Source organism: Boleophthalmus pectinirostris, unplaced genomic scaffold, assembly GCF_026225935.1.
Source record: "Boleophthalmus pectinirostris isolate CB_2022bp ecotype Guang Dong unplaced genomic scaffold, ASM2622593v1 HiC_scaffold_23, whole genome shotgun sequence".
In the NCBI taxonomy this organism is placed as follows: domain Eukaryota; kingdom Metazoa; phylum Chordata; class Actinopteri; order Gobiiformes; family Gobiidae; genus Boleophthalmus; species Boleophthalmus pectinirostris.
Genome location: NW_026571207.1, coordinates 657479 through 680982, shown reverse-complemented (window position 1 = coordinate 680982; position 23504 = coordinate 657479). Strand labels below are relative to the sequence as shown.

At 45.1% G+C, this 23504-nt stretch overlaps 2 protein-coding genes across 3 annotated transcripts in view; both read left to right on the top strand.

The window, feature by feature from the left end:
* Positions 1 to 553: 553 nt before the first annotated feature.
* Positions 554 to 19189, top strand: LOC129410709 (uncharacterized). 2 transcript variants are annotated; one of them, XM_055159567.1, is made up of 4 exons: positions 554 to 1016; positions 1470 to 1556; positions 16066 to 16688; positions 19050 to 19189. In XM_055159567.1, the coding sequence occupies exons 1-4, from the start codon at positions 837 to 839 to the stop codon at positions 19120 to 19122; spliced, it is 963 nt and encodes a 320-aa protein (XP_055015542.1). In that variant the 5' UTR covers positions 554 to 836; the 3' UTR covers positions 19123 to 19189. The 2 variants fall into 2 exon arrangements, with proteins under 2 accessions (XP_055015542.1, XP_055015543.1); XM_055159568.1 differs by lacking the exon at positions 554 to 1016 and adding an exon at positions 1041 to 1268.
* pld7 (phospholipase D family, member 7) overlaps positions 19058 to 23504 on the top strand; it is a 17272-nt gene continuing 12825 nt past the window's right edge. The window contains exons 1-2 of the mRNA XM_055159564.1: positions 19058 to 19288; positions 21784 to 21971. Of these exons, the coding sequence (XP_055015539.1) occupies positions 19202 to 19288; positions 21784 to 21971 (275 nt within the window). The 5' untranslated portion in view covers positions 19058 to 19201. The remainder of the gene's footprint in view (positions 19289 to 21783; positions 21972 to 23504) is intronic.

The window sequence follows — 23504 nt, the reverse complement described above, 5'->3', positions numbered from 1 at the left end:
TAAACCAGGACTAAACCAGGTCTAAACCAGGACTAAAACCAGGTCTAAACAGGTCTAAAGGTCTAAACCAGGTCTAAACAAGGTCTAAACAGGTCTAAAAGGAAACAGGTCTAAACCAGTCTAAAACCAGGACCAGGTAAAACCAGGTCTAAAACCAGGTCTAAACCAGGTCTAAACCAGGTCTAAACCAGGTCCAGGTCTAAACAGGAAACCAGGTCTTAATCAGATCTAAACCAGGACTAAACCAGGTCTTAATCAGATCTAAACCAGGACTAAACCAGGACTAAACCAGGGTCTTAATCAGATCTAAACCAGGACTAAACCAGGACTGAACCAGGTCTTAATCAGATCTAAACCAGGACTAAACCAGAACTAAACCAGGACTGAACCAGGTCTTAATCAGATCTAAAAACCAGGTCTTAATCAGATCTAAACCAGGACTAAACCAGATTTAAACCAGGTCTAAACCAGGACTAAAACAGGACTATAACAGGTCTAAATCAGATTTAAACCAGGTCTGAACCAGAGCAGACGTGCTGACGTCATCGCGGCGTAACGTTTGTTTTGTTTTCTTTTGTTTTTTCTAGATCCTAACGGCCAATCAGCGCGCGCAGGAAATCGCGCTTTCTTCAACTTTTGTTTTGTTTTGGTCGCTGTGGCGTGAAGCCGCGTGCTCCGGGGGATTAAAACTGTTCACTTTCACTTTAGGGCACAGATAGTTTCGGTAGTTTGACTTTTTAATGAGTTATTCGCTCGGAAAACGCGACGCAGTGACTCGTCCGCGCGCAGTTCTCGCGTAACCGCTGCATTATTAAACACGCGGAAGGAGCAGGAAGATGCCGATGGTTCTGCGGTCCCGTAAGTCCATCCGTGCCCCGGAGCTCTCGGACTCGGACTCGCAGCGGGACAGTCCCGGGTCCGGACCACACGGCTCTGCCCCGCCGCCGCCTCAACCGCCGCTTCGCCACAGGAGGAGGAAGTCCACGCGGCTCCAGGTCAGACGCACCAAATACGAGGTGAGCGCGTTTTTTGGAGTCACACTTTCCACCTCCTCTCCTCTTCCTCCTCCTCTTCAGACTCACTGCTGCTGCTGCTGAAAAAACCCCGCACTCGGCCACGTAGCTGCCTCGCGAACGCCACCGCCGCAGCCCCGCGACTTTTACGGCACCAAAAACGACCTAAATTCTCATTGTTTTGACCAAAAAAAAACCACCCAAATTAGTCTTTTTTTTTTGGAGCCGTTCTCGCCGTCGGAACGCTGCGTAATGGTGAGTTTTGCTGACTTCACGCTTTTGCAAGTCATCCATTCCACTTTTAATCCATCTTTTTTTTTTTATATTATTTTTCATTTACGACGCTTTGGAGAGCTCGAAAAACGCTGCAAAATGAAATCCGCTTTGGTGCAATTACGTGCCCGTGCGTAATTACCCCTCTTGTTTGAAGTCACCGGGTTTGTTATTGATCCGCAGGAGGGGGACGATTCGGACTCGGATTCGGGCCAGAACTTGGGTTTGGACAAGACTGAGGATTTAAGCCGAGAGGGAGAAGGAGAAATGGTGAGTTTGTTTAATGACGCCCGAGTTTTGTTTTTTGACGAACAGGTTTGGGGTTGAAATGGACGCAGGGGAACGGGGTTTTCAAATAAACGCCTGGGTGTGGTGCGGTTTTAGGACAAGAGTAATATCATAATACCGACTTTGTGCACGTGCGGTGGCGGCGATGCAGCACAGGAAGCACCGGTAAAGCCCAGCGGAAGTGTCCTAATCTCACACAAAAGACAAGTTCTGTTTACAGCGCGTCACCTCTTCAGAGCAGAGACAGGACTAAACCAGGACTAAACCAGGTCTAAACCAGGACTAAACCAGGTCTAAACCAGGTCTAAACCAGGACTAAACCAGGTCTAAAACCAGGACTAAACCAGGACTAAACCAGGACTAAACCAGGACTAAACCAGGACTAAACCAGGACTAAACCAGGACTAAAACCAGGACTAAAACCAGGTCTAAACCAGGTCTAAACCAGGTCTAAACCAGGTCTAAACCAGGTCTAAACCAGGTCTAAACCAGGTCTAAACCAGGTCTACTAAACCAGGTCTAAACCAGGTAAACCAGGTCTAAACCAGGTCTAAACCAGGACTAAACCAGGTCTAAACCAGGTCTAAAACCAGGTCTAAACCAGGTCTAAACCAGGTCTAAACCAGGTCTAAACCAGGTCTAAACAGGTCTAAACCAGGTCTAAAACCAGGTCTAAAACCAGGTCTAAACCAGGACTAAACCAGGACTAAACCAGGTAAACCAGGTCTAAACCAGGTCTAAACCAGGTCTACTAAACCAGGTCTACTAAACCAGGAAACTAAACTAAACCAGGTCTAAACCAGGTCTAAACCAGGACTAAACCAGGTAAACCAGGACTAAACCAGGTCTAAACCAGGTCTAAACCAGGTAAACCAGGTCTAAACCAGGACTAAACCAGGACTAAACCAGGACTAAAACCAGGTCTAAACCAGGACTAAAAGGACTAAACCAGGACTAAACCAGGACTAAACCAGGACTAAACCAGGACTAAAACCAGGACTAAACCAGGTCTAAACCAGGTCTAAACCAGGACTAAACCAGGACTAAACCAGGTCTAAACTAAACCAGGTCTAAACCAGGACTAAACCAGGACTAAACCAGGTAAACCAGGACTAAACCAGGAAAACTAAACCAGGACTAAACCAGGACTAAACTAAACCAGGACTAAACCAGGTCTAAACCAGGACTAAAACCAGGTCTAAACCAGGTCTAAACCAGGTCTAAACCAGGACTAAACCAGGACTAAAAAAACCAGGACTAAACCAGGTCTAAACCAGGTCTAAACCAGGTCTAAACCAGGACTAACCAGGACTAAACCAGGTCTAAACCAGGACTAAACCAGGTCTAAACCAGGTCTAAACTAAACCAGGTCTAAACCAGGTCTAAAACCAGGTCTAAACCAGGTCTAAACCAGGTCTAAACCAGGTCTAAACCAGGTCTAAAACCAGGACTAAACCAGGTCTAAACCAGGTCTAAACCAGGTCTAAACCAGGTAAACCAGGTCTAAAACCAGGTCTAAACCAGGTCTAAAACCAGGACTAAACCAGGTCTAAAACCAGGAAAACCAGGACTAAACCAGGTAAACTAAACCAGGACTAAACCAGGTCTAAAAGGTCTAAACCAGGTCTAAACCAGTAAACCAGGTCTAAACCAGGTCTAAACCAGGTCTAAACAGGACTAAACCAGGTCTAAACCAGGTCTAAACTAGGACTAAAACCTAGGTCTAAAACCAGGTCTAAACCAGGACTAAACCAGGTCTAAACAAGGTCTAAACTAAACCAGGACTAAACCAGTCTAAACCAGGTCTAAACCAGGACTAAACCAGGACTAAAACCAGGTAAACCAGGTCTAAACCAGGTCTAAACCAGGTCTAAACCAGGACTAAACCAGGACTAAACCAGGTCTGAACCATAAGGTGGAGGTTTAAATATTCGCCCTTTCGTCACCTGCTCTTGTATCTTGTTTCCTTTTTTATTTTTATTGTCGTATGTTATATACGTGCAAAAACAAACAAACAAAAAAAGGTCACAGGTCAGATCTGTGGAGAGGCGAGCCCGCTCACCGTCAGGGCAGAGTCTGTTTCTCGGCTCTAGTGCGTCTCTCAAAATGTGGCGGGAGTTTTTTTTTTTTTTTTTCAAATAAGACGACGAAAACCTCCGAGCTGCTGAAAGCGTCGGTTAAAGGAAGTGGAGCTGTGTGTGTGTGTGTGTGTGTGTGTGTGTGTGTGTGTGTGTGTGTGTGACCGCCGCTCATCGACTTTTATCACAATAAAAAAACGCACGTGTGTCTCCAGAGCGAAAAATTATAACAACGACGTCATAAAACACATCAGAAATATGATAATTCGCCGTTTTCTGATCTGTTCTAATCAGCGTTGGGAAGTTTACTTTTAAAATGTAATCCCCAGACAGATTACAGATTACACACCCCAAAATGTACTTTGTAAAGTAATCCATTAAATGATTTAAAGTGAGTAACGTAATCTGATTACTTTGGATTACTTGATTTGCTGTAGAGAAGCAAAGACGAGGATCTGAACATAAGACGTTTTGTCTGATAAAAGAAAATAAAAAGTCCAGACTTTACTGAACCAAATAAAAAATATTATTGATAGAAAACGAAGAGACACGTCCACACAGCAGGATTTAGTCCTGTTAAATCCTGGTTTAGTCAAATTTTTGATCTAGTTTAGTCCTGGTTTAGTCCTGGTTTAGTCCTGTTTTAGACCTAGTTTAGACCTCGTTTAGACCTGGTTTAGTCCTGTTAAATCCTGGTTTAGTCCTGTTTTAGTCCTGGTTTAGTCCTGTTAAATCCTGTTATAGTCCTGGTTTAGACCTGGTTTAGTCCTAGTTTAGACCTGGTTTTGACCTGGTTTAGTCCTGGTTTAGACCTGGTTTTAGTCCTGGTTTAGTCCTGGTTTAGACCTGGTTTAGTCCTGGTTTAGTCCTGGTTTAGACCTGGTTTAGTCCTGGTTTTAGTCCTGGTTTAGTCCTGGTTTAGTCCTGGTTTTAGTCCTGGTTTAGTCCTGGTTTAGTCCTGGTTTAGACCTGGTTTAGTCCTAGTTTAGACCTGGTTTTGACCTGGTTTAGTCCTGGTTTAGACCTGGTTTAGTCCTGGTTTAGTCCTGGTTTAGTCCTGGTTTAGACCTGGTTTAGTCCTGTTAAATCCCGGTTTAGTCCTGGTTTTAGTCCTGGTTTAGACCTGGTTTAGTCCTGGTTTTAGTCCTGGTTTAGACCTGGTTTAGTCCTGGTTTAGTCCTGGTTTAGTCCTGGTTTAGACCTGGTTTAGTCCTGGTTTAGCCCAAAATGTGAAAACAGTAAAATCCCACCATGTAATCCATTTATTTCAACAAAGTAACTGTAATCCAATTACCACTCACTGAAACAGTAACTGTAACCGAATACAGTTACTCATAAATTGTACTCTGATTACTCCGGTACATGTAATCTGTTACTCCCCAACACTGGTTCTAACGCCGTGTCCTCGTCGCACACGGAGCTGGAGACGCGTTTGTTTCGTTCACACGTTTAAAAACAAAAAACCTGCACATTTAACACGAGCTCTTCTGCTCTAAAAACTCTGTTCCACTTTGTGATGTCACGAGCTCTAAACTCCACACGCCTTCACTGGACGTGTACGAACGACGTACGGCGAGTCATCAACAAAGTATAAATATAAACACGCCGCAACTGCTGAGCCGATCACCAGGACTGGACCAGGACTAGACCAGGACTACACCAGGACTGGACCAGGACTAAACCAGGACTACACCAGGACTGGACCAGGACTAAACCAGGACTACACCAGGACACCAGGACTGGACTGGACCAGGACTACACCAGGACTGGACCAGGACTACAACCAGGACTGGACTGGACCAGGACTAAACCAGGACTGGACAGGACCAGGACTGGACCAGGACTACACCAGGACTGGACCAGGACTACACCAGGACTGGACCAGACCACCAGGACTACAACCAGGACTGGACAGGACTAGGACTACAGGACTACACCAGGACTACACAGGACTACACAGGACACACCAGGACTACAGGACTACACCAGGACTAGGACTAAAGGACCAGGACTACACCAGGACTACACCAGGACTAAGGACACAGGACTACACCAGGACTGGACCCAGGACTACCAGGACGGACTACAGGACTACACCAGGACTACACCAGGACTAAACCAGGACTACACCAGGACTACACCAGGACTACACCAGGACCAGGACTTACACAGGACTAGGACTACACCAGTACACACCAGGACTACACCAGGACTAAACCAGGACTACACTAGGACTACACCAGGAACTACACCAGGACTACACCAGGACTACACCAGGACTACAACAGACCAGGACTACACCAGGACTACACCAGGACTACACCAGGACTACACCAGGACTGGACCAGTGTTATTAGTGGAGTATAAACACATACACATCAGAGCCGCTGAGTCGTTCTCCTCTGATGTTTTTATGTCATAAAAACACTCAAGTCTCTCAGTCTGGTCCATGGTTTTGGGAAAAGACGTTAAACGTCACTTGTTTCCGGGGCAACAGACGCCCTGGACGGTGTCAACTATTTTTCTCCCTTTCGTCCACGGCGTCTGAGACGCGTGTTGAAGGCGTCTGAACTAGTGACGGGCATTTGATGAAATTTTCTTAATCGATCGTCGGAAGAATTAACGATCGATTATCGATTAATCATTAACGTTTTTATATTAAAATGATCATCATTATTATTACTATCTGCACTAATCTGCATAAATAAATTCAACTTTACGACAAATAAACATAACGACTCTAGATCCACATCAGCTGTTTGACATTATAATGTGTTTAATTCAGTTTTGTTCAAATCTCACAGAAACAAAACCACCATCACTAATTTACATAAACTAAGTGAAGATAAAACTCCAGCTCTTGTGTCGCTGATGTGGTTCAACTTGTGTTGGATTAAAAGACATGACTCAGGTGAATACAGGTCAGTGTGACCAGATTTGTGTTTGTCAAACCCAGGACAGCGTACGGGGGGAGGGGGGCGGGGCCTCGTCATCCACATTGAGCGACTCTCACCTGGAAAAACTTTTTCCCACTGGACACAGAAACATATGTGCTGCTTTATCCACTGTGCACATGGACTCACACTTGTCCCAACGCAACGGAAAGTGTGGAATTTCTTGTACAAATCCTGGTTAAATCCACATTTGTGCTTCGGTTCGTTACAGACTGACCCACTGTTTGTGTCTCGCTCCTTCTGATGCAGAGACACATGTACACACCTGTTTGGTCACGACACACACAGCAACATACATTCAGTTTGTCGATTAAAATGAACGTAATCGATGAAATTCTTAATGATCAATTATCGATTAATCGACTAATCATGCCCATCCCTAGTCTGAACTCAAGTGCAAAGGCGTCTCGAGGCGTCCAGTGTGTTTTCTGACTCTGCGGCCTGAACGCACCTTTACAGTTGTTATCAGTAAAATTGATTGAAACGCCTCGTATCTGGAAACACAAACACACACACACACACACACACACACACACACACACACACACACACACAGCTCCGTCATGTTTGTGGAATTTCAAATCTAAATCTCACACACACTTTAAGATAAATAGATGCTCACTGTGCTAAAAGTAGAAAATGAAAAGTGCGTCGTCGTGGTTCCTGTGACCTGAGAACAGAAATGTGAGTTATGTGGAGTATGAGGAGCCGGGAGGAGCCGCCTCGTTTAATCTGCTCTTTCTGCTCTTTCTGCTCTTTGGAACATGTTTATAACGACAAACACGTGAGCAGAGACGCCGAAACCAAGTGATGAGTCCAACTAAACTCAAACTCAAACGCTCGGTCAGACTCACCCGCGTGTCGTTTTTCAAAATAAAACCAAAAATAAGAAAACGGAAAAAAAACCCACAACGATTTTCTTCATTATTTGTCTCTAAAACCAAAATGAAAAAACAGATAAAGATTCGTTTTTTCGGTTTTGTATTTTGTGTTTAAATGAAAAATGGGGAAAAAAAAACGGATAAAGGACTGAACCAGGACTGAACCAGGACTGAACCAGGACTATACCAGGACTGAACCAGGACTAAACCAGGACTGAACCAGGACTAAACCAGGACTATACCAGGACTGAACCAGGACTAAACCAGGACTGAAGGAACCAGGACTAACCAGGACTAACCAGGACTAACCAGGACTGAACCAGGACTATACCAGGAACTAAAACCAGGACTGAACCAGGACTAGACTAAACCAGGACTACTAAACCAGGACTAAATAAAGACTAAATAAGACTGAACCAGGACTAAATAACCAGGACTAAAACTAAGACTGAACCAGGACTGAACCAGGACTGAACCAGGACTAAAGTACAGGACTAAGGACTATAACCAGGACTAAACCAGGACTGAACCAGGACTGAGGACTAAACCATGATTAAACCAGGACTAAATTAAGACTGAAACCAGGACTAAATAAGGATTAAACTGAGACTGAACCTGGACTAAATTAAGACTGAACCAGGACTAAACCAGGACTGAAGGACAGGACTAAACCAGGACTAAACCAGGACTAAACCAGGAACCAGGACTGAACCAGGACAGGACTAAACCAGGACTGATTAAACTGACAGGACTAAATTAAGACTGAACCAGGACTAAACCAGGACTAAACCAGGACTAAACCAGGACTGAACCAGGACTGAACCAGGACTGAACCAGGTCTGAGTGTCGGGACAGGCCCAGAGGTGCGCCCACATAGACTGTCGGGTGAACGGGACTGAGACCAGTTTAGTCCTAGTTTAGTCCTGGTGTAGTCCTGGTTCAGTCCTGGTTTAGTCCTGGTCTAGTCCTGGTTTAGTTTAGGTTTATAACGACAAACACGTGAGCGCAGACGCCGAATTTCGAAGTGATGAGTCCAACAAAAGTCAAACTGAAACACTGGGTCTGGTTCTGTGCACCTGTTCACACTGCAGGGCGTCGTCTGAGTGTGTGTGTGTGTGTGTGTGTGAGTGTGTGTGTGTGTGTGTGTGTGAGTGTGTGTATGTGTGTGTGTGTGTGTGTGTGAGTTTGTGTGAGTTTGTGTGTGAGTTTGTGTGAGTTTGTGTGAGTTTGTGTGTGAGTTTGTGTGTGAGTTTGTGTGAGTTTGTGTGCGTTTGAGTTTTGTGTGAGTTTGTGTGAGTTTGTGTGAGTTTGTGTGTGTGTGTGTGTGAGTTTGTGTGAGTTTGTGTGAGTTTGTGTGTGAGTTTGTGTGAGTTTGTGTGAGTTTGTGTGAGTTTGTGTGAGTTTGTGTGTGTGAGTTGTGTGTGTGTGTGTGTGTTTGTGTGAGTTTGTGTGAGTTTGTGTGTGAGTTTGTGTGAGTTTGTGTGAGTTTGTGTGTGAGTTTGTGTGTGTTTGTGTGTGAGTTTGTGTGTGTGTGGAGTTTGTGAGTTTGTTGTGAGTTTGTGTGTGAGTTTGTGTGTGAGTTTGTGTGTGAGTTTGTGTGTGTGTGAGTTTGTGTGTGAGTTTGTGTGAGTTTGTGTGTGTTTGTTGTGTGTGAGTTTGTGTGAGTTGTGTTGTGTGTGAGTTTGTGTGTTTTGTGTGAGTTTGTGTGAGTTTGTGTGAGTTTGTGTGTGTGAGTTTGTGTGTTTGAGTTTGTGTGAGTTGTGTGTGTGTTGAGTTTGTGTTTAGTTTGTGTGAGTTTGTGTGAGTTTGTGTGAGTTTGTGTTGAGTTTGTGTGTGTGTGAGTTTGTGTGAGTTTGTGTGAGTTTGTGTGTGTTTGTGTGAGTTTGTGTGTGTTTGTGTGAGTTTGTGTGTGAGTTGTGTGTGTGTGTGAGTTTGTGTGTGAGTTTGTGTGTGTGGAGTTTGTGTGAGTTTGTTGTGTGTGTGAGTTTGTGTGAGTGTGTGAGTTTGTGTGTGTTTGTGTGAGTTTGTGTGAGTTTGTGTGAGTTTGTGTGTGTGTGTGGAGTTTGTGTGTGAGTTTGTGTGAGTTTGTGTGAGTTTGTGTGAGTTTGTGTGTGAGTTTGTGTGTGAGTTTGTGTGAGTTTGTGTGTTGTGTGAGTTTGTGTGAGTTTGTGTGAGTTTGTGTGAGTTTGTGTGAGTTTGTGTGAGTTTGTGTGAGTTTGTGTGTGAGTTTGTGTGAGTTTGTGTGAGTTTGTGTGAGTTTGTGTGAGTTTGTGTGAGTTTGTGTGAGTTTGTGTGAGTTTGTGTGTTTGTGTGAGTTTTGTGTGAGTTTGTGTGAGTTTGTGTGAGTTTGTGTGAGTTTGTGTGGGTTTGTTTGTGTGAGTTTGTGTGAGTTTGTGTGAGTTTGTGTGAGTTTGTGTGTGTGTGTGAGTTTGTGTGAGTTTGTGTGAGTTTGTGTGAGTTTGTGTGAGTTTGTGTGGGTTTGTGTGAGTTTGTGTGAGTTTGTGTGAGTTTGTTGTGAGTTTGTGTGTGTTGTGTGGTGTTTGTGTGTGTGTGTGTTTGTGTGAGTTTGTGTGAGTTTGTGTGTGAGTTTGTGTGTGAGTTTGTGTGAGTTTGTGTGAGTTTGTGTGAGTTTGTGTGAGTTTGTGTGAGTTTGTGTGAGTTTGTGTGAGTTTGTGTGTAGTTGTGTGTGAGTTTGTGTGTGAGTTTGTGTGAGTTTGTGTGTGTGTGAGTTTGTGTGAGTTTGTGTGAGTGTTGTGTGTGTGAGTTTGTGTGAGTTTGTGTGTGAGTTTGTGTGAGTTTGTGTGTGTGTGAGTGTTGTGTGAGTTTGTGTGAGTTTGTGTGAGTTTGTGTGTGTTTGTGTGTGAGTTTGTGTGAGTTTGTGTGTGTTTGTGTGTGAGTTTGTGTGAGTTTGTGTGTGTTGTGTGTGAGTTGTGTGTGAGTTTGTGTGAGTTTGTGTGAGTTTGTGTGTGAGTTTGTGTGAGTTTGTGTGTGAGTTTGTGTGAGTTTGTGTGTGAGTTTGTGTGAGTTTGTGTGAGTTTGTGTGAGTTTGTGTGTGAGTTTGTGTGAGTTTGTGAGTTTGTGTGAGTTTGTGTGTGTGTTTGTGTGTTTTGTGTGTGAGTTTGTGTGAGTTTGTGTGAGTTTGTGTGTGAGTTTGTGTGTGAGTTTGTGTGTGAGTTTGTGTGAGTTTGTGTGAGTTTGTGTGAGTTTGTGTGAGTTTGTGTGAGTTGTGTGTGAGTGTTGTGTGTGAGTTTGAGTTTGTTGTGTGTGAGTTTGTGTGTGTTTGTGTGAGTTTGTGTGAGTTTGTGTGTGAGTTTGTGTGTGTTTGTGTGTGAGTTTGTGCTGCTGCTCTTCGTCGGTTTTCAGGGTGTAACGTGATGATGATGATGATGAAGCAAAAACCTGCACACAAACAAACCTGAACCTGCTGCTTCTGTTTCTCTTTAAACTGTCAAACTTTTTATTTATGTCCTGACAAAGATCGGAGCTGATGCAGACTGATGTCATCAACATTCCTCAAGAAATCCATATCAGACCTGGTTTAGTCCTGGTTTAGTTCTGATTTAGGTCTGGGTCAGTTCTTGTGTAGTCCTGATATAGTCTTGGTTTAGTCCTGGTTCAGTCTCTTTTTTTAGTCCTGGTTTAGTCCCTTGTTCAGTCTTTTTTTTAGTCCTGGTTCAGTCCTGGTTTAGTCCTTGTTTAGTTCTGGTTTAGTCCTTGTTCAGTCTTTTTTTTTTTAGTCCTGATTCAGTCCTGGTTTAGATCTGATTTAGTCCTTGTTTAGTCCCTGGTTTAGTCCCTGATTCAGTCCTGGTTTAGATCTGGTTTAGTCCTTGTTTAGTCCCTGGTTTAGTCCCTGATTCAGTCCTGGTTTAGATTTGGTTTAGTCCTGTTTTAGTCCTGATTCAGTCCTGGTTTAGATCTGGTTTAGTCCTTGTTTAGTCCCTAGTTTAGTCCCTGATTCAGTCCTGATTTAGATCTGGTTTAGTCCTGTTTTAGTCCTGATTCAGTCCTGGTTTAGATATGCTTTAGTCCTTGTTTAGTCCCTGGTTTAGTCCCTGATTCAGTCCTGGTTTAGATCTGGTTTAGTCCTGTTTTAGTCCTGGTTTAGTCCTGATTCAGTCCTGGTTTAGATCTGGTTTAGTCCTTGTTTAGTCCCTGGTTTAGTCCCTGATTCAGTCCTGGTTTAGATCTGGTTTAGTCCTGTTTTAGTCCTGGTTTAGATCTGGTTTAGTCCTTGTTTAGTCCCTGGTTTAGTCCCTGATTCAGTCCTGGTTTAGATCTGGTTTAGTCCTGTTTTAGTCCTGTTTAGTTCTGGTTTAGTCCTGGTTTAGATCTGGTTTAGTCCTGGTTTAGTCCTGATTCAATCCTGGTTTAGATCTGGTTTAGTCCTTGTTCAGTCTTTTTTTTAGTCCTGGTTTAGTCCTGGTTTAGATCTGGTTTAGTCCTGGTTTAGATCTGGTTTAGTCCCTGCCCCATACAAAAAAATAAATTCATCTTACAATTATGTTTTCACATTTAAACAAACAAAGAATAAGCAGAGCTCCATAAAACAACGTAGAGCATCTTAATAATCCAACAATAACAAGAACATGAACTGGACTTCATAAAAACGTGTATAAAACAAGCGATTAGCATCAGGCTAACATTAATGGAGATTTCCATAGACATGCTAACGCTATTAGCATCTTATATTTTGGCAAGAATTTAAAACTCTAAAACAACTTAAAGTGTCCTGCGGAGTGAGTATAACATGTTATAACATTACAAAACGTACACACACATGTTTTCATGGGGCCAAAAACAAATACAAAAAACAAAAAAACAGTAACAGAACAGTGGAAAAGTCTAGAACAATATGGCGGCTAAAGAAGCTCAGAGTGAACAAAACAAATAAACTCAAAACAAAAACAGAACAGAAAAGTGTGACGCTAAAAGTCTTTGTTAAACCGTTTCTATTGTGCAAAGTTCATACAAACATTTTAATCCTCAGAACAGAGAAAACGTCAAATGTGTCGCATAAACGAGTTTTCTTCGTCTGAACAAACAACAAAACTGTAACTGTGACAAAATAATTTAGTAAAATAAACCAAAAAAATCCTCTTGGTGACATATCGAAACAGCAGCGCACGATATCGATACTTTATCATCACATTAAACGATACGAATCCGTGTGTCGTTCGTTCATTTGTTTTTCAAAATAAAACCAAAAAAATAAAGAAAAGAAAATGAAAAAATCAACAGTTTTCTTCATTATTTGTCTCCAAAACCAAAATGTAAAAACGGAAAACGACCGTTTCCCGTTTACGTGACGTCTGTGATTGTGATGTCGGACTTTTGCGCCGCGTACGGACTGAACCAGGACTGATCCAGGTCCGGGACCAGACCGGGACCGAGGCCGAGACTGAGACTGAGATCAGGACTGAGACCAGGACCAGACCGAGACCGGGACTGAGACCGAGACTCAGACCGGGACTGAGACCGGACTCAGACCGGGACTGAGACCGGGACTGAGAGTGGGACCAGACCAAGACTCAGACCGGGACTCAGACTGGGACTGAGACCGAGACTCAGACCGAGACTCAGATCGAGACTGAGACCGGGACTGAGACCGAGACTCAGACCGAGACTCAGACCGAGACTCAGACCGAGACTCAGACCGAGACGGAGACCGGGACTCAGACCGAGACTCAGACCGAGACCAGACCGGGACTGAGACCGAGACTCAGACCGGGACTGAGACTGAGAGCAGACTGCCGAACCAGACCGAGACTGAGACCGGGACCAGACCGAGACCAGACCGGAGGCTCAGAGCGGGGTGTGGGTCGGGGCTCTGGTTCTGGTGCAGCGGGGTGTGGGTCGAGGCTCTGGTTCTGGTGCAGCGGGGTGTGGGTCGGGGCTCTGGTTCTGGTGCAGCGGGGTGTGGGTCGAGGCTCTGGTTCTGGTGCAGCGGGGTGTGGGTCGGGGCTCTGGTTCTGGTGCAGCGGGGTGTGGGTCGGGGCTCTGGTTCTGGTGCAGCGGGGTGTGGGTCGAGGGCTCTGGTTCTGGTGCAGCGGGGTGTGGGTCGGGGCTCTGGTTCTGGTTCTGGTGCAGCGGGGTGTGGGTCGGGCTCTGGTTCTGGTGCAGCGGGTGTGGGTCGGGTCTGGTTCTGGTGCAGCGGTGTGGGTCGGGGCTCTGGTTCTGGTGCTGGTGCAGCGGGGTGTGGGTCGAGGGCTCTGGTTCTGGTGCAGCGGGGTGTGGGTCGGGGCTCTGGTTCTGGTGCAGCGGGGTGTGGGTCGGGGCTCTGGTTCTGGTGCAGCGGGGTGTGGGTCGAGGCTCTGGTTCTGGTGCAGCGGGGTGTGGGTCGGGGCTCTGGTTCTGGTGCAGCGGGGTGTGGGTCGGGGCTCTGGTTCTGGTGCAGCTTTAGACTCTCTTTAGTTGTGGGCGTGTCCGTTGTGATTGACAGATTTAAGAGCCTGTTTTTGAAGCGTCGCAGATTCTTGCCGTGGTTTTGTTTCCTCCTCGTCCTCTTCTTCTTCTTCTTCTTCTTCGTCGTGGCTCGGCTCCAGACCCGACCACGCCCCGATAAAAACCTCAAATCACCAGAGTCTGAATCTGAAATGTGAGGCTCCGCGTAAAGAGAGCCCGGGAGAGATCACTAGATTACTCAGACGTGCAGGGTTGACGCCGTAAATGACGTCTGAAACCTCTTCAGGCAGGTTTTTAATGAGGGACTAAACCAGGACTAGACCAGGACTATACCAGGACTAAACCAGGACTAGACTAGGACTAAATTGGGACTAAATCAGGCCTAAACTAGGACTAAAGCAGGACTAAATCAGGACTATACCAGTATTAAACTCAGACTAAATTAGGACTAACCCAGGGCTAAACTACGACTAAAACAGGACTAAACCAGGAGTAAACTAGGACTAAACCAGGACTAAACTAGGATTAAGATAGGACTAAATCAGGACTGAATTGGGACTGAACCAGGACTAAACTAGGACTGAACCAGGGCTAAATCAGGCCTAAACTAGGACTAAAACAGGACTAAATCAGGACTGAACTAGGACTGAACCAGAACTAAACTAGGACTGAACCAGGACTAATTTAGGACTAAACCAGGACTGAACCAGGACTAAATCAGGACTAAACCAGGACTAGACTAGTACTAAACCAGGGCTAAACTAGGATTAAAACAGGACTAAACCAGGACTAAATCAGGACTAAACCAGAAACTGACTCGCTCCCTCCTCACAAACAGACCCGGAGTTTAGTTTTGTGTTTAGTTTCATCTCCAGAGCTCCGAACGCTCCGCTCCACCTCGTGATGTCACCAAGAGGCGGTTTCCACGGCGACTCCGGGACTGAAAAAAAAAAAAATAATAATTTTTTTTATTTTGCCGCTTTGCCCGTTTATCCGTCCGTGGTCGTGGTTTTCGATCACAACGCGGCCGAACCTGAACCCGAGGAGAGTTTTATCAGTGTTATTATGATGATGATGAGTATTATGGTCTGTCTGTGGTGTGGCGCGGTCTCCATGGCGACAGGTTAAACAGCATCATTTGAATAGGAGCGACAGTTTGAAGTCAACAGGAAACCAAGGAAAACCAGGACTAAACCAGGTCTGAAACAGGACTAAACCAGGACTAAACCAGGTCTGAAACAGGTCTGAAACAGGACTAAACTAGGACTAAACCAGGACTAAACCAGGTCTGAAACAGGTCAACTAAACCAGGACTAAACCAGGACTAAACCAGGACTAAACCAGGTCTGAAACAGGACTAAAACTGACTAAACCAGGTCTGAAACAGGACTAAACTAGGACTAAACCAGGACTAAACCAGACTAACAGGTCTGACTAAACAGGACTAAACTAGGACTAAACCAGGACTAAACTAGGACTAAACCGGACTAAACTAACTAGGACTAAAACCAGGACTAAAAGGACAAAACAGACTAAACTGGACTAAAACAAGACTAAACTAGGACTAAATAAAACAAGACTAAAACTAAACTAGGACTAAAACCAGGACTAAAACAAGGACTAAAAACAGGACTAAACCAGGACTTAAACTAGGACTAAAACAAGACTAAACGGACTAAAACCAGGACTAAACCAGGACTAAAACTAGGACTGACTAAAAGGACTAAAACTAGGACTAAACAGAAAACTAAAACAAGGACTAAACTAGGACTAAAACCAGGTAAACTAAACCAGGTAAACTAAACCAGGACTAAACCAGGACTAAAACAGGACTAAAACTAAACAGGACTAAACCAGGACTAAAACCAGACTAAAACCAGGACTAAACTAGGACTAAACAGGACTAAAACCAGGACTAAACGGACTAAAACCAGGTCTAAACCAGGACTAAAACCAGGACTAAAACCAGGACTAAACCAGGACTAAACCAGGACTAAACCAGGACTAAAACCAGAAAATTGAGTTTTAAGTCGTGTTCTAATGTCGTTATTTGCTCAAAAACAGAGCACTTCCTGTATCACCGCGTGACATCAGCAGGTGGAACAGAGCGTTTTCAGTCCGATACGGGACATTTAAAGACGTGATGTTTCTCTCTCTCTCTGTTTCTCTCCAGCACATCCAGAGCTGCAGTATTTTATTGAACCGCCTCGAAGCCGAACGGGACGAAATGAACCGGAAGAGCGGGATTCCCAAACCGGCCTCACGGATCCCGACGTTCCACAAGAAAACCACGACCGCGGAGGGCCCCCGGGCCAGACCCGCGGAGGCCCGAGAGCGCTCCCTGCCCGCCCCGTCCGTGCGCTCGCCGTTCCCCAGCTCCGACGTCGCCGCGGAGACCGTCGTCGTCGTCACGCACGCCGTCTCCTCCGCCGCCGCCGTCCCGAAAACGCTCCCGTCCGAGTCGTACCTGAGCGCCAGCCCCAGACCGGCGATCAGACCGGACCGGGCGTCGCACCAGCAGCTCCCGGACCGGACCAGGACCGGGACCGAGATCAGGACCGGGACCGGGTCTGGATCGGAGGAGGAGGAGGAGAGGGAAGAGGCGGCGGGAGAGAGATACGGATTCAGGAAAGAGGAGAGGAAAGGAAAGCGGGGGACGGAGACGGAGAGAGCGACGACGAAGAAGAAGAAGAAGAGGGAGAGCGTGAGGAGGAGGAGGAGGAGGAGGAGGAGGAGGGCATCACGGAGGAGCAGCCGCCGTGGGAGAACGAGACTCTGGAGCTCCGGGCCAAAGAGGTGAGAGGGATTTTAATCCGGGAAATATTTCAGCGGACTTGAGGATTACGTTTACATCGTGTTTTTTTTTAACTCCGACTGAATTATATTTTTCCTTCGTGTTTACGTGGAAATAATAATTTTGCACCGAGGTTTAGATGGAAAACTCAGTAAGTCGTCTTTATTTAATTCTGCTCAGCGTTTGAGGGGTAGTCCTGCTTTAGTCCAGTTTTTAGTCCTGCTTTAGTCCAGTTTTACTCCTGTTTTAGTCCAATTTTAGTCCAGTTTTAGTCCTGTTTTAGTTCCTGGTTTTAGTCCAGTTTTTACTCCTAGTTTTAATCCAATTTTAGTCCAGTTTTAGTCCTGCTTTAGTCCTGTTTTAGTCCTGTTTTAGTCCAGTTTTAGTCCTGCTTTAGTCCTGCTTTAGTCCAGTTTTAGTCCTGTTTTAGTCCAATTTTAGTCCAGTTTTAGTCCTGCTTTAGTTCCTGGTTTTAGTCCAGTTTTAGTCCATTTTTCATCCTGCTTTAATCCAGTTTTAGTCCTAGTTTAGTTCTGTTTTAGTCCTGTTTTAGTCCAGTTTTAGTCCTGCTTTAGTTCTGTTTTAGTCCAGTTTTAGTCCTGTTTTAGTCCTAGTTTAGCCCTAGTTTAGTCCTGGTTTAGTTCTGTTTTAGTCCAGTTCTAGTCCTGTTTTAGTCTGCTTTAGTCCTGTTTTAGTTCCTGGTTTTAGTCCAGTTTTAGTCCATTTTTCATCCTGGTTTAATCCTGATTTAGTCCTGTTTTAGTCCTGCTTTAAACCTGCTTTAGTCCTGATTTAGTCCAGTTTTAGTCCAGTTTTTTAGTCCTGCTTTAGTCCTAGTTCAGTCCTAGTTTAGTCCTGTTTTAGTCCTGCTTTAGTCCAGTTTTAGTCCTGTTTTACTCTAGTTTTAGTCCAATTTTAGTCCTGTTTTAGTTCCTGGTTTTAGTCCAGTTTTAGTCCATTTTTCATCCTGCTTTAATCCAGTTTTAGTCCTAGTTTAGTTCTGGTTTAGTCCTGTTTTACTCTAGTTTTAGTCCTGCTTTAGTCCTGTTTTAGTCCTAGTTTAGCCCTAGTTTAGTCCTGGTTTAGTTCTGTTTTCGTCCAGTTCTAGTCCTGTTTTAGTCTGGTTTTAGTCCTGCTTTAGTCCTAGTTTAGTCCTGTTTTAGTCCTGCTTTAGTCCTGTTTTAGTCCAGTTTTAGTCCTGTTTTAGTCCTGTTTTAGTCCAGTTTTAGTCCAGTTTTAGTCCTGCTTTAGTCCAGTTTTAGTCCAGTTTTTAGTCCAGTTTTAGTAGTCCTGTCTTTAGTCCTGCTTTAGTCCTGTTTTAGTCCTGTTTAGTCCTGCTTTAGTCCTAGTTTTTAGTCCTTTTAGTCCTGTTTAGTCCTGCTTTTAGTCCTGTTTTAGTTTTAGTCCTGCTTTAGTTTTAGTCCTGCTTTAGTCCTGTTTTAGTTCCTGGTTTTAGTCCAGTTTTAGTCCATTTTTTCAGTCCTGCTTTAATCCAGTTTTTAGTCCTAGTTTTAGTTCCTGGTTTTAGTCCAGTTTTACTCTAGTTTTAGTTCCTGTTTTAGTCCAATTTTAGTCCAGTTTTAGTCCTGCTTTAGTCCTGTTTTAGTCCAATTTTAGTCCAGTTTTTTAGTCCTGCTTTAGTCCTGTTTTAGTCCAGTTTTAGTCCAGTTTTAGTCCTGCTTTAGTCCTGTTTTAGTCCAGTTTTAGTCCAGTTTTAGTCCTGCTTTAGTCCTGTTTTAGTCCAGTTTTAGTCCTTTTAGTCCTGTTAGTCTGTTTTAGTCCAAGTTTTTTAGTCCTGTTTTAGTCCTGTTTAGTCCTAGTTTAGTCCTGTTTAGTTCTGTTTTAGTCCAGTTTTAGTCCTGTTTTAGTCCTGGTTTTAGTCCTGCTTTAGTCCTTTGTTTTAGTCCTGGTTTAGTCCAGTTTTAGTCCTGCTTTTTAGTCCTGGTTTAGTCCTGTTTTAGTCCATTTGTTTTTAGTCCTGCTTTAGTCCAGTTTTCCTGTTTAGTCCTGCTTTAGTCCAGTTTTAGTCCTATTTAAGTCCTTTAGTCCAGTTTTAGTCCTTTTAGTCCTTCTTTAGTCCTGTTTTACTCCAGTTTTAGTCCAGTTTTTGTCTCGTTTACATGAAAATCATAATTCTGAATTGAGTTTTTCGTGTCAAACTCGTCAAATCGTCTTTATTTAATCGGGGAAGGTTCTGATCGGACGGAGACACAAACGGATTTACGTCGTCGTGAAGAAAAAAACCACAAACTTGAGCCGTGTCAGTCTCGCGCCAGAAAAGTTGCGCAGATTTTAGTTTTATTTTTATTTTTTTTTTTGTGTGTAACTTTTATTTTAACTTTAATATGTTGAATTTGTTCCAGTTGGTTGTGTCTTCAACGGACGAGGACGAGGCTCCGGTCGCAGAGTCCGAGGTCCAGAACGTCGAGTCTCTGAAACCGGACGAGAAACACAAGGAAGAAAAAGACGAGAAAAGGAAGAAAAAGAAGAAAAAGAGGAGAAAGAAAAAGAGGAGATGGAGAAGGATGAAGATGGACCTGAGACCGAAGCTCCAGCGCAAACTGAGAAAACCGAGCTGCCCAACGCCCAGAGGACGAAGAAGGTGAGACCCGGTTTAGTCCTGGTTTAGTCCTGGTTTAGTCCTGGTTTAGTCCTGGTTTAGTCTTGTTTTAGTCCTGGTTTAGTCCTGCTTTTAGTCAGTCCTTTTAGTCCTGGTTTAGTCCTGGGTCAGTCCTGGTTTAGTCCTGGTCTGGTCCTGTTAGTCCTGGTCTGGTCTGGTTTAGTCCTGGTTTAGTCCTGCTTTAGTCCTGCTTTAGTCCTGGTTCAGTCCTGGTTTAGTCCTGGTTTAGTCCTGGTTAGGTTTAGTCCTGGTCTGGTCCTGGTTTAGTCCTGTTCAGTCCTGGTTTAGTCCTGGTTCAGTCCTGGTTCAGTCCTGGTTCAGTCCTGGTTTAGTCCTGGTTGGTCCTGGTTAGTCCTGGTTTAGTCCTGGTCTTGGTTTAGTCCTGGTCTGGTCCTGGTTTAGTCCTGGTTCAAGTCCTGGTTTAGTCCTGGTTTTAGTCCTGGTTTAGTCCTGGTTAGTCCTGGTTTAGTCCTGGTTTAGTCCTGGTTTAGTCCTGGTTTAGTCCTGGTTTAGTCCTGTCCTGGTTTAGTCCTGGTCTGGTCCTGGTTTAGTCCTGGTTCAGTCCTGGTTTAATCCTGCTTTAGTCCTGTTTTAGTCCTGGTTCAATCCTGGTTTAGTCCTGGTTTAGTCCTGGTTCAGTCCTGGTTCAGTCCTGGTTTAGTCCTGGTTTAGTCCTGGTTTAGTCCTGGTTTAGTCCTGGTTAGTCCTTGGTTTAGTCCTGGTCTGGTCCTGGTTTTAGTCCTGGTCTGGTCCTGGTTTAGTCCTGGTTTAGTCCTGGTTTTAATCCTGGTTTAGTCCTGGTTTAGTCCTGGTTCAGTCCTGGTTTAGTCCTGGTTTAGTCCTGGTCTGGTCCTGGTTTTAGTCCTGGTTTAGTCCTGGTCTGGTCCTGGTTTAGTCTGGTTTAGTCTGGTTTCCTGGTTTAGTCCTGGTTCAGTCCTGGTCTGGTCCTGGTTTTAGTCCTGGTTCAGTCCTGGTCCTGTCCTGGTTTAGTCCTGGTTCAGTCCTGGTTTAGTCTGCTTTAGTCCTGGTTTAGTCCTGGTTAGTCCTGGTTTAGTCCTGGTTTAGTCCTGGTTTAGTCCTGGTTTAGTCCTGTTTAGTCCTGCTTTAGTCCTGGTTTAGACCTGGTTTAGACCTGGTTTAGTCCTGGTTTAGTCCTGGTTTAGTCCTGGTCTGGTTTCTCTGAGTCATATTTTTCTCTGGAGTCTTACACTGTGACTGGGGCCACTCCCTGAAGGAGAATGCAGCTCCATCCACTCGGCTCAGACTGTCTGGTCCCAGTCTGGTCCCAGTCTGGTCCAAGTCTGGTCCAAGTCTGGTCCCAAGTTTAGTCCCGGTCTAGACCATGTTCAGTCCTGGTGTAGTCCAGGTTTAGTCCCGGGTGCAGTACGTGTGCATCTTGTCTGTTTAGATTTTCGGAATGAATTTTCTCAAGGTCGTTTCAAATTAAATGGTTCATTGAGTCACTGGTATTCAAGACCAGGACTGAACCAGGACTAAACCGGGGCTGAACCAGATCTAAACCTGGACTAAACCAGGACTGAACCCGGACTACACTATGCATACACGAGGACTAAACCTGGTCTAACCTCAGTTTAAACCTGGTCTAACCTGGCCTAATCCCGGTAACCCTGGTCTAAACCTGGTCTATCCCTGGTCTAACCCTGGTCAAACCTGGTCTATCCCTGATCTAAACCCTGGCCTAAACCCGGTTCTAAGCCTGGCCTAAACCCGGTCTAAACCCTGGCCTAAACCTTCTAAGGGCCTTATCCCCTGGTAAACCTGGTCTAAAACCCTGGCCTAAACCCGGTTCTAAGCCTGGCTAACCCGGTCTAACCCTGGCCTAAACCTGGTCTATCCCTGGTCTAACCCTGGCCTAAACCCGGTCTAACCCTGGCCTAAACCTGGTCTATCCCTGGTCTAAACCCTGGCCTAAACCTGGTCTAAACCCTGGTCTAACCCTGGTCCTAAAACCTGGTAAACTGGTCTAACCTGGTCTAACCCTGGTTAAACCTGGTCTATCCTAAACTGGTCTAACCCCTGGTCTAAACCTTGGCCTTAAACCTGGTCTAAACCTGGTCTAACCCTGGCCTAAACCTGGTCTAATCCCTGGTCTAACCCCTGGCCTAAACCCTGGTCTAACCCTGGCCTAACGCGTCTATCCCTGGTCTACCCTGGCCTAAACCCGGTCTAACCCTGGCCTAAACCTGGTCTATCCCTGGTCTAAACCTGGCCTAAACCTGGTCTATCCCTGGTCTAAACCCTGGTCTAAACCTGGTCTAAACCTGGTCTAATCCCTGGTCTAATCCCTGGTCTAATCCTGGTCTAAACCCTGTCTAAACCTGGTCTAAACCTGGTCTAAACCTGGTCTAACCCAGTGTCTGTGTCTGTTGTTTCCTGCAGAGGTCTTCTTGCTGCAGTTCTGCTCTACATTAGGTCTAAACCTGGTCTAACCCCGTGTCTGTGTCTGTTTCCTCCAGAGGTCTTCTTGCTGCGCTCTTCTCTCTCGTTGTCTCGTGCCGCTCCTCGTGCTCTTCTTCGGGGGTTTGTCTCAGCACCTGTGGCTCTACGGTCTCCCTCGCTCTGTGGCTCAGCTCTCGGCTCAGATGCACCTGCACTGGCTCCAGGGACTCGTGCCCCAGACCGCGCCCTGCTCCTCCGACTGCAGGTCAGTCCTCGATGAAAGTCCTCTGAAAAAAGTCCTCTGAAAGTCCTCTGAAAGTCTCTGATGAAAGTCCTCTGAAGTCTCTGAAAGTCCTCTGAAAGTCCTCTGAAAGTCTCTGAGAAAGTCCTCTGAAAGTCCTCCTCTGAAAGTCCTCTGAAAGTCCTCTGAAAGTCCTCTGAAAGTAAGTCCTCTGAAAGTCTCTGATGAAAGTCCTCTGAAAGTCCTCTGAAGTCCTCTGAAAGTCCTCTGATGAAAGTCCTTCTGAAAGTCCTCTGATAGTCCTCTGAAAGTCTCTGAGTCTCTGAAGTCCTCTGATTCCTCTGAAAGTCCTCTGTCCTCTGATCCTCTGAAGTCCTCTGAAAGTCTCTGATAGTCCTCTGAAGTCCTCTGAAGTCTCTGAATCCTCTGAAGTCCTCTGAAAGTCCTCTGATAGTCCTCTGAAAGTCCTCTGAGTCCTCTGATAGTCCTCTGAGTCCTTTCTGAAAGTCCTCTGAGTCCTCTGAAGTGAAAGTCTCTGATGTCCTGATAGTCCTCTGATAGTCCTCTGAAAGTCCTCTGAATCCTCTGATCCTCTTAGTCCTCTGATAGTCCTCTGAAAGTTCCTCTGAAGTCCTCTGATAGTCCTCTGAAAGTCCTCTGATAGTCTCTGATAGTCCTCTGAAAGTCCTCTGTTAGTCCTCTGAAAGTCCTCTGTAGTCCTCTGAAAGTAGTCCTCTGAAAGTCCTCTGTCCTCCCTCTGTTAGTCCTCTGATAGTCCTCTGAAGTCCTCTGAAAGTCCTCTGTAGTCCTCTGATAGTCCTCTTGAAAGTCCTCTGAAGTCCTCTGATGTAGTCCTCTGAAAGTCTGAGTCCTCTTGATAGTCCTCTGAAAGTCTGAGGTCCTCTGAAGTCCTCTGATAGTCCTCTGATGAAAGTCCTCTGAAAGTCCTCTGAAAGTCTCTGATGAAAGTCCCTCTGATAGTCCTCTGATAGTCCTCTGAAAGTCCTCTGATAGTCCTCTGATAGTCCTCTGAAAGTCCTCTGATAGTCCTCTGATAGTCCTCTGAAAGTCCTCTGATAGTCCTCTGAAAGTCCTCTGTTAGTCCTCTGATGAAAGTCCTCTGAAAGTCTCTGAAAGTTCTCTGATGAAGGTTTTCTGAAAGTCCTGAAAGTAGTCCTGTTTTACTCCTGTTTTACTCCAGTTTTACTCATGTTTTAGTCCAGTTTTACTCCTGTTTTAGTCCTGCTTTAGTCCTGCTTTAGTCCAGTTTTAGTCCTGGTTTAGTCCTGGTTTTAGTCCTGTTTTAGTCCTGCTGTAGTCCTGGTTTAGTCCAGTTTTACTCCTGTTTTACTCCTGTTTTAGTCCTGCTTTAGTCCAGTTTTAGTCCTGGTTTCGTTCTGTTTTAGTTCTGTTCTAGTCCTGTTTTACTCCTACTTTCTTTAGTCTTGCTTTAGTCCTGCTCTAGTCCTGCTTTAGTCCTGGTTTAGTCCTGCTTTAGTCCTGCTTTAGTCCTAGTTTAGTCCAGTTTTAGTCCTGGTTTAGTCCTGCTTTAGTCCT